We start from the raw sequence: 10,571 nt of genomic DNA on the forward strand, positions 1-10,571 counted from the left end.
GGCCGGCGGCGGGGCCGGATGGCTCTGTGCGGGCAGGCGGCGGGCGCCGCGTCGCTGCCCAGCGAGCTGATCGTGCACATCTTCTCCTTCCTGCCCGCGCCCGACCGGCTGCGGGCCTCGGCCTCCTGCTCGCACTGGCGCGAGTGCCTGTTCTACCCGGCGCTGTGGCCCCAGCTCCGCATTTGCCTGCGCGTCGCGCCCGCGGAGCAGCCCCGGCTCGAGTTCCTCATGCGCAAGTGCGGCTGGTTCGTGCGAGAGTTGCGCGTTGAGTTCGCCGCCGAAAATTACCTGAGCGGAGGCGGCGGCCCGGGCGGCGGAGGCGGCGCGGACGCGGGCACCGGCGGGGAGGAGGTCGAGGCCATGCAGCTCTCCTCCCGCTGGCTGGAAGTGCTGCGCACCTACTTGGAGCTCGTGCTGTGCGTGCTGGTCAGCATCCGGAACAACAGGTAGGCTGCGGGGCGCCGCCGCTCCGGGCGCCCCTTCCTCCCCTCTCCCGAAATAGACTCCGTGGGACGCGCCGGCCCGCCGCGGCGACGCGGGCGTCGGTTTCCTTGCGGCGGAGGGCCGGCGGGGCTCGGCGGAGGGCCCGGGCTTTGGGGACGCCGCCCCCGGCGCCCTGCAGCCCCTGCCGCGCTCGTCCTCTCCGTGGCCGTGGGGCGAGGCTGGTGTATTCACGGAGAGTGGGGGCTTGGGGAGTGAGGCCCGTGGGACAGTGCGCCGTGACCTGTGTGCGCGGACTCTGCATCTGACCCGCAGGAGTGCAGACTTCGGGTGGGGGCAAGGAGCAGGTACACTGCTGGTGTCCCGCAGGTCCAAGAGTCTAGCGAAAAGAAATCTTTAAGAGCCATTCTCAACCCGGAATAGTTTTTGGGTAACTCTTGGACCAGGCCCAAAGAGTAGGAGGAGTGTTTGTTAGAGATACTGGGGGAAGAGATTGATGGTCAGGGCTGGAAGTCCCTCCCTGTGCACCTCCACGCTGAACCTTCCGCGGCGATTGAACTAATACCCGGCAGCCTGGGGATGGGGCCAGGGGAGCTGGCTGCAGGGGTAAACACATCCTGGTCCTGGTTTTGCAGTTTTGACTGTGGAGCTAACTTCCCACGTTCCCATTTGGTATCCTAATCAACATTTTATTTCTCTGTCGTCCTCCTAAAATTCTATTAATTTGTATTTTGCATATCGGGATATTCTGACATTGTAATGAAGCTAATAAGTTGGAAGAAAGTTGAGAAATAGAAAGAGACCCATAGATAATACAATGGCTAGCCGTTTATAAGTATTTTCATATTCTTTTCTTTTCCAATTAGATTTTATTGGTACATTTTAGGTGTACGTAATGATCACATTCATCGTAGAGAATTTGTACCTGTACATGATATAACTTATTTTTTCCCATCCCCTACCCTCCCTTCAAGGCCTCTTCTCCTCCCTACTTACCAAAGCTTTGTTTCCATTTTTTCCCCCCTTTTTTTTTTTACTTTTCATTTTCCCCTTCCTTGTTCCCCTCCGTTTGATGAAAGTTTTCTTCCTGTTTACATTTATTTTTTATTTGAGCCTCTCAGTAACCCTGTGAGTCAGTCAGAGCAGTGGTTATTATCCCATTTTATAGAAAGGAGACTGATGTTTAATAAAGTCAAGTGATGTCTGTATCTCCATAATTTTTTGTCTGAATCACAAGGTCAGGAGATAAGCATTATAGCTGCAAGTTGTATTTGTAGCTATCTCCATTATTTCAGTGGCCTCTTTCCCCAGCTTTTCACACCCAGCCCCTTCATTTCCTTAAGCTTAGAAATAGATTCTGGCAGCCGGGCGTAGTGCCGCACGCCTGTAATCCCAGCACTTGGGAGGCTGAGGCACGAGGATTGTTGCGAGTTCGAGGCCAGCCTGGGCTACAAAGTGAGTTCAAGTTCAGCCAGAACTGCATAAGGAGACCCTGTCTCAAAAAGACAAGACAAAAAAATAAATAAATAAATAAATTCTGGTCAGGAGAACGGAGACATTTTGTTACTCTCCGGTTTATGGCTAGTGGACCAACTGCCCCAGAAGGAGGAAAGACGAGTCAGGGAGAGCATTTACTGCTGAGACTTAAGACTCGGTGTGAGTCCTTGAGTATCAGTTAGATTTTCCTCTTCTGAAATCGGATAGCCCTTCTGTGCAACCATCCATAAAACTGCATGTCTCTGGCCCAAGTAAAAACAAACCTGTTCAGTGCCCGGTTCCTTTTAGGTATTGTAATAACCATTTGGATGGATGGGTGGATAACATCATGCATGCCTAACCGTGGTATAGCACGCCTTCCTTTGTTGTTTAATTCTCCCCTCCACTTCCACAACCCTGCCGCTTGATTGGCGTTCCAGGCTGTCTGTAAGAGCACCTTTAACCTGGCTTTCTGAGTCAGTTACACTTCTGTACAAATACAGTGTTGTCACCCTGATTTGGAAGTTTTCTTCCCATCTGCCCTAGAGATGGAGCTGCGTGTTGTGCCGGTTTGGCTGCACATTCATTCTCTATGTCTGAAGTTAAAGTGTGGTACGATTGCACGTATTATTTCTACCGAGAATATTTCCAGTGGTTTTTCTCAAATGTTATGTTTCTGTGTTTGAAAATAAGTCAACTTCATTTTTGAAAATGTCTTTAGAATCTCTGATAATATGTGAAATATTAATACAAATCTTAAAAATATACATGACTAGTTTGCCCTGTGTTTTAGCAAATTTGAAAGTATAATAACCAAGTTGTTTATTCAGTAGCATTGGTTAAGCCTATTATTTTTTACTATAATCACAAACTACAAATTGCAGGCTTAAAGATCGGAATCAGGTATATAACTTCACTTGTACATTTTTGGGTTTTCACTTATCAAATTCAGTAACTAATGAGAGTGAACATTTGACATTGTTCTTTCTACATTTTAGTGGGTTTGCTTTGTGAGTTCTGTCCGTCTGTAAGTAGAAGAGGGAAGTATGAATCACACCATATCATAAAGATTTTGTTTCTGAGCTTTGTGCTAAGTTGCTTTCGCACAATTCGTATGATTTAGACCCTTAGTTTTGTTCTAGTTAATTTTCTGTTTCTCAGAAAAGCACCTAAAACTGTAACCTTGAATTGAGGGACCTTTTCAGAGGTGCTGAGAGTAACTGGCATTTTGTTTTGCTTAATTCCTGGGTTTCGTGTGCATATGTACTGTCAGAGTGACATTGACCACCATACGGACGTCTTAAGTGTTAGGAACAGCAGATGATGCTCAGAGAGGTCTGCAGCTGCCTCTGAAAAAGCGAAACATAGTTCTTCAGGTTTTGGAAATCCCTTCTTTCCAGGGGGACAAGTCATATGTATTCTTGATAAACAGTAAAGAACAGAAATACAGTGTGTACTCATTGTATTATAGGTTACATAGGCTGAATTTTTTGTGGTTCATTTTTTCTGTACAAAAATTATACCGCATTCAAAACAACCAATTCAGAAATGCATTTACACCTTTTATTAATCTAGTTGACAAATTGAATACTGACTATTGAAATACTACATTGCAGCCAGGCGTGGTGGTGCACGCCTGTAATCCCAGTGCTCGAAGGGCTGAGGCAGGAAGATCACTAGTTCTAGACCAGCCTGTGCTACATGGTGAGTTCAAGGCCAGTGAGGCTCTGTCTCTAAAATCCAAAGAAAAAGAACTATATTTCAGACTTCTTAGGAAAAATGAGTGTTCATTATCAGTAAGATTTATAAAACTACATACATAATAGACTCCCTAAAAATACTTACTAGCTGGGAGCATACCTGTAATCCCTGCTACTCTGGAGGCTGAGGCAGAAGGATTGCGAGTTCAAGGCCAGTCTGGGCAGCTCAGTGAGATCTTGTCTCAAAAAAAGTAAAAAGGGCTGGAGTGTAGCCCAGTGTGAAGGTCCAGGATTTAGCCTTCAGTGGGGGAGAGGGGATCTTTCACAGTAGCCATGGGCAAGTTGTCATCATTAGTTTGTTTTAACTCTCGTTGGTGATGGACTGTATAAATATTTCACATAAGTTTTTCTTGAATGAAATACTAAAGTGGGATTAATACTTACTAATATTGTAACAGGCCAGAGAAATTGTGTATGAGGTTGATTTGTTGATTTTCTTCTCACTACATGTGTGTGGATTGACCATTTTCGTGATTGAGTCTGCTCTGTACCTTCTGTGTTAGGCTTCTGTAACTCTAACAAATACCTGAGATAATCAGCTTGTACAGAGAAAAAAGGTTTGTTCTTGCTCACAGTTTGTAGGTTTCAGTCCACAGTCAGCCCCATTGCTTTTGTCTGTGGTGAGGCAGTGAATTACAGCAGGGAGCATGTGGTAGAGCAAAAACTGCTCATCTCATCCAGAACATGGAGGGCAAAAGAGAAGGACGCGAGAGTCCCACCGTCCCCTTGGAGAGCACAGCCCAGTGACCTAGAGCCTCCTGCTGGGTGCCATTGTAGAGTTCCCAGGCGCTCCCCACAGTGTCACAGGCGGCATTTGGGGAGGACAGTCCAGCCCCACACTGTAGCACCCTTTTAGGTGCAAGGTCTGTGTTCATCCTTAGATTCGGTTTTATAGATTTGGTGTACAGTGAAGCAGAGTCTCAGCTTTGTTTTGTTTCCTCAACATCGATTGACCAAGATATAATATGTAAGTCCTCTTAAGAACACAGCTTAAAGTAAGTTAAAACTTCTTTGGACATTCTTACTCCTACAGAACAGTGACAGCAAACCTTTTTGAGACAGGTGCCCAAACTACAACCTCAAACCCACTTATCACAGCGTGCGAACAAATACTGAGGTGTTAGCTTAGAAAAAATATAACTTGTACAGTAACATCTTTTGTCTTAAATAACACGCATGCCATAGGTTCACCACCAGTGCTGTATGAGATGGTAGGAAATGCCTTGATGATTTTATCTGCAACTACTTGAAGCCTTATTTTTCTTGAAATATTGTTCCCATCAGAGGTAACAAATACCATACTACGTAACAGCATTGCACTTTTCACAGCTTGACTTATTATGTAATAAACACATTGTGATTCTTGCTCTTCTACCCTGCCCAAGCCGCAGGTGCCAGTAGAGAAGAGAGGTGCGGCTGTGCTTCCCAGCAGACTCTACCTCAGAGCTGACATATTAAGGTGGCTCTCTGGGCATAGCCTCAGGGTGACAGGGGAGGCGGGGCTAAGGAAACTAACTTCCCAGGAGGCTGCTAGGAGAGACCAGGGCTTTCCAGGCCAGTAAGTCCATTCTTTTTTTTTAGTCCATTCTTGTAATGACTGAGAAACTGATAGGTGGAGAATGGTATGTAAAACTAAAAGAAAGGAGAAAAAAAGGAAGAGTAAAATATTTTTCGGTCAAATGAAGCTACGGACATCATTATTTTCACGTGAATATAGTATTATTCCTGAGGCAGCCTTGAAAGAGCTCACCCAACTTGACCAATTTCTATAGGATCTGAGATGATGGTTACAGAAAATCTGGGGTTTTTGCCTTCCGAGTATTGAGAGCCTACCATGTGTCAAACAGTAGAGACAAGCTCCTTGTTCTCATGGAGCCTGTGTTCTAGAGGGGGAAGACAAAAACGAAAGAGACCATTTCAGTTGTGAACATGAAAGAAACGTGGCAAATGAGCGCTATGTAGTAGCGACGAGCTGGCAACATTAGAGCAGGCCGGGGAGACCGCTTTTGAGAAGGACTTTTGAGTTATACCACGAATGAGCAGAGCTGCCTGTATGAAGAGCTCAGCAAATAGCATTTCAGGTACAAGAAACAGCAAGCACCAAGGCAGTTAAACCAGAAACGTGTGGTCTGAAGGAGCCAGGACGAGTGAGTGTGACAGTGGTGTCGCAGTGAGTGGGAGAGGCAGAGGGAAGAAGAGCGGAAGCTCGTGTGGGCTTGGTGGGATGTTTGATTATATTCTGAGAATCACTGAAAAAAATTGAAGGACAGAGTGATATAATCTAAGCTACATTGAAGAGGGAGCAAGATGGAGCTGTGGACCAGTTGGGAAGCTTTGTAGTAATCTTGGCAAAAGATGGCAGTACCTTGGGCCGTGGTGGAGGCACCAGGTGGAAAGAAAGTGGATGGATTTGAAATGGAGCCAAGAGGAGGTGCTGGTCGCATGTGGATAGTGAGAGAAAGGAAATAGTTTTCATTTCTCTTTAAGACTCATTTTCTGGTCGTTATTGTTAAATTTTTCCTTTAATAGTATTAAAGAGCAATAGTAAATGGTAATTCTGAATAACAATCTCACGTATACCATTAGCTGATGGATCCTAATGAAGCTAATAAGGACCAGTGCCAGGGGCTGGGGATTTAGCTCAGCGGCAAAAGCGCCTGCCTGGCAAGCGCAAGGTCGTGAGTTCGGTTCCCGGTACCGGAGAAAAAAACAAAAAAAAGAAAAGGACCAATGCCTTATTTATTTATTTATTTATTTATTTATTTATTTATAAACCAGTGGCTTATTTCTGGACTGTAATGTTGAGCTGTCCAGTACAATAGCCTCTAGGCACATACAACTATTTAGATTTTCAGTTAAATAAAATTAAAGATTTGACATATCCCAGTAGCCACGTGTCAGGTGCTCGATAGTTACACTTGGTTAGTGGCTACTGTATTGTACAGCACAGAACAAAACATTTCTACCTATAGCAGAAAATCCTAAAGTATTTGTTTTTGTTTGTTTGATTTGGCTGTAGTTGTTCATGGGCATGAGAAAGGAAGATGTTATTCACACATTCATGAAGGGGCAGTAATCTGTATGATTTGCTGCCCGGTGACCTGCAGCACCAGCGGTACATGCATGGTTGTCTCATCAGGAGGCCTTTTATTAATTTGATTAATAAGAGCTGATAAAAAGTGATTAGATCTGTTTGTACCACTGGTGGTAGGAACGTGTTAAAGTGTGTTTTGTTGATGTAAAAACAATATGGAACATGGACTGAGAAGAATAGAATTGACTCGAGAAATTCATGTAACTATGTGGATTATTTTAGCTTTCATCATTTTAGCTCTCATCAGTTTAGGGAATAAAAAATTGCATTTTCTAATCTGTTGTTAGCATCAGTAAAGGTTTTAAGCTTTTTTATGGTTATCTTTTTAACTAAGTTCTTTAGTCTTTTTCTGTAACTACTTAGACCTAGCTATATTAAACCTAAAGTGACTGTATTTTGCACTTTTCCATTAGTCTTTCCTGTTACAGCAAAGAAATAATTTTGGATCCTATAGAATGAACAGAAATATACCAAAGTTATTGCCACAGATGAAGTGCCCCAATTTTGAACTATAGAAAAAAAGAATAAGGTCATCATTTCTAAGATCTTAGAAGCTTTGGATCTTGGTTGTGTTGGATAGTGCAGGATAGAATCCGAGAAAAAAACTGAAGATTTTGAGCCCTCTGCAGTTAACCATTAAGGAATACTGTATGTCTTGGGGACTTAGGCTAATACTGTTTTCAAATAATTGACCTAAGTCATCTGTAGATGTTTCTAAGAGTACTAAAACTTGTAATGGGGAAATTCTTGTGCTAGAAAGAAAAGAAAACAAGGTACCACTTTCAGTGGGATTTTAGTCCTATGTTTTTCATTAACTGGTGGGAAAGATAAGTGCTGGCCAAGTGTGGAATTTGGGCCTGTCTTCCCCAGCTATTTGGAAGGCTAAGACAAGAGGATCCCTTGAGTTCAAGACCAGCGTGGGCAGCATAGCAAGACACTCACTCCCAAAAAGACAGTGTCTCAGAAAGGAAGAGGAAAGGAAGGGGAGGGGGAGAGAAGAGAACAAATCACAGGTTATAAGGAAAGGATTTTCAGGTTTGGGGGCAAATATGTTATTTTAGAGGAATACCTACTGTATAATACAGCTGCAAACTGGCCTGCACCTGACACTTGCGATATGTGAGGTGTAGCTAAGCTGACTTCAGTTTTTCTCATGAGCTGAGAGAAACATACTCTCCCACAAATTTTACTGAGTACCAGGTCCTATTTTAAGAACTGGAGCTGCAGCAGTGATCAGAAAGCTCTCTATCAGAAGAAAGAATAAGTCAGCACAGAAAGAAATCCAATTTTCAAGCTATTGTTCATACTTGGAACTCTGAGTCATTACCCCAAATAAACATTTTTAAAGTATCTTCGAAATCTACCAGCCTCAGACAAATCAAGAAGTACAATTCAGCTTAAGCACTAAACATCAATAAACCATATAAATAGTTTTTAAAAGTGCTCTGTAATAGAGCTTATTCTAGTGCTAAAAGATGACAAACAAGTGAAATATAGTGTGTCAGCTGATAACACGCCAGGGCGGAAAATAAGCAAGTGCAGTGCGATGCGAGCGGGAGAGATAGGAAGGAGTGTTACTGCTGAAGTAGAGCCAGAGGGACTGGGTACCACAGTGCTGCTGGAGGGCACGGAGGGCACGGAGGGACCCAGCCGTGTGTCTGTCAGGGGGAGGCCACTCCAGACAGAAAGTCTTAGGAAGTGGAGTGGCTCTGCAGCGGGCCTGGGAGTCTGACTGGCGTATTTAAGCAGCCGCGCAAAAGCCCTAGAGAAACTAGCTACCTGAGGAGAAGGTGCTGTAGAAATCCGTAGACCCTTAGGCTGTTGTCAGGTCTCTGGCTTTTACTCTGAGATGAGCAGCAGTCGAAAGGATTTACCCTGAGGACTGGTGTGATCTGGTATTTCAAAAAGATTCTTGTGGGTTCCACGTTGAGAGGGGCTTGCAGCCTGGCCAGGGCAGAAGCAGTAGACCCAGCTGTGGAAATCCATGTAAGAGGTGGGGGGAGGGCTGCGTGGGAGGAGAGCAGCGGCAGAGAGGAGTGGTCTGGTTCTTTGTCTCTTATCTAGAGGTGTTCTAGAAATGGAACCTAAGCATTAAAAAATTAGATGTAATTGTTCTGCTAACATTTAATGCCCTTTTAATTGCTATTCCCTAAGTATCTAAAATTATGTTTTATGGTTGTTATTCATATTATTTTCTTCTTCTATTCAACTGCTTTCTACCAAGGATGGTACAGCACTGCCCTATTCATACAAGCCTTATATAAGTTTAGTTTAGTTTAGTTTTGTTTTGTTTTGTTTTGTTTTGTCTTTTTGAGACAGAGTCTGCTATGCAGTTCAGGCTGGTCTTGAACTCACTTTGTACCCCAGGCTGGCCTCAAACTCATGGCAACCCTCCTGCCTCAGCTTCGAGTGCTGGGATTACAGGCATGCACCACCACACCCAGCTGCCTTATATAAGTTTGGACCATTCTGTTGACTCTCTCCAGAAACTTCCTTAGAATTTTCCTGTTCCTTTCTCCTCCCTCTCTTTTCTGTACATGAAAACATTACTGTGGAATTTGCCTAGGTCTGACCCTCACACGAGTTAGGGATTCAGGTGACGGGACTGAGCAGAAAGGAAGCCGGTGGTCCTTCGGACAAGTGTCCTTTCCTCCCCCAGCACCCACATTGCTGGCCCCTTCACCTATAATGGGCCCTGCTGCATCTGTTTCCACCCAGAACCTCACGGTGTCACTCTCCATTACCTCACCCCGTGTGAACAAGGAAGAGGAGGGAAGGGGCCGGAGGAGGGTAGTCGGACGCCTGCTCAGCGGGCTTATTATTCACAGAAGCCTCAGAAGGGTGATTTTGGTTCAAAGCAAAGAAAAGGTGGTGACCTGAGGCAAAAGTCTTTGATCTTAGCCCCACTTTCTCTAGCCACACGTGTGTAAACACAGAGACCTGGGGCTGGGGGTATAGCCCAGGGGCATAAGTGCCTGCTTGTCAAGTGCAAGGTCCCGAGTTCGAGTCCCGGTATTAAAAAAAAAATACACAGAGACCTGGTAGATCCCAGGCATCTACCACCACCAGAGTGTGAGGGCTGGGCAAGCCCGTGTGTATCACCCATGCTGCAAAGGCCATTCAGATGTGTTCTTGACATCACTTAAAACCCCACCTGCCCTTTCTAGCAGAATAGCACTACTCACCAACCCTGCGAGCAGACACCTTGCCAATCCTGTTTCACAGATGGTGACACTGAAGCACAGAGAGCTTGAGTGAACCTGCCAAGGTCACACAGAGAAATGACTGCCTTGTTTTCTAATTTTCCTTGTGAAATTACACACAAAACTAAACACACCAACTCCTATTATACCCATCACCTAGATTCAGCAACTTAGACATTTTGCCACATTTGCAGAATTTTCTTTCTGGACGTGTTTTATAGTAAATCCCAAATATCAGTCTCCTTTTTCCCTCCAAACTAAAGTATATAGCTCTAGAAATTGTAGACATTTATGTGGGAAGGAGTGTGTACACCATTAATGCCCCAAACAGTTATCAGTCATTTCTTGGTATCATCTAGCTTTAAAAAATAATGTTTTTTGAAACCCATTTCCACTCAGAGAATTGTATAAGCTCGTGGGAAGTTAGACCTTAACCCCTGTGACTTCTTCACATCATTGGCACAGAATACATCCTTTAGTAACTGAATAAGCAAGCTGGGCATGGTGGCACATGCCTGTAATCCCAGCACTCAGGAGGCTGAGGCAGGAGGATCGTTGTGAGTTCGAGACCAGCCTGGGCTACAAAGTGAGCTCAAG

General features: G+C 44.6%; 1 protein-coding gene across 1 annotated transcript in view; it reads left to right on the forward strand.

Moving 5' to 3' along the window:
* Fbxo33 (F-box protein 33) overlaps positions 1 to 10,571 on the forward strand; it is a 22,950-nt gene that overhangs the window by 446 nt on the left and 11,933 nt on the right. Inside the window, exon 2 of the mRNA XM_005376882.2 lies at positions 1 to 446. This exon is cut by the window's left edge and continues 7 nt beyond it. Coding sequence (XP_005376939.1) covers positions 1 to 446 — 446 coding nt within the window. The remainder of the gene's footprint in view (positions 447 to 10,571) is intronic.

This window comes from Chinchilla lanigera, unplaced genomic scaffold (genome assembly GCF_000276665.1).
Source record: "Chinchilla lanigera isolate Chin_1 unplaced genomic scaffold, ChiLan1.0 scaffold00008, whole genome shotgun sequence".
In the NCBI taxonomy this organism is placed as follows: domain Eukaryota; kingdom Metazoa; phylum Chordata; class Mammalia; order Rodentia; family Chinchillidae; genus Chinchilla; species Chinchilla lanigera.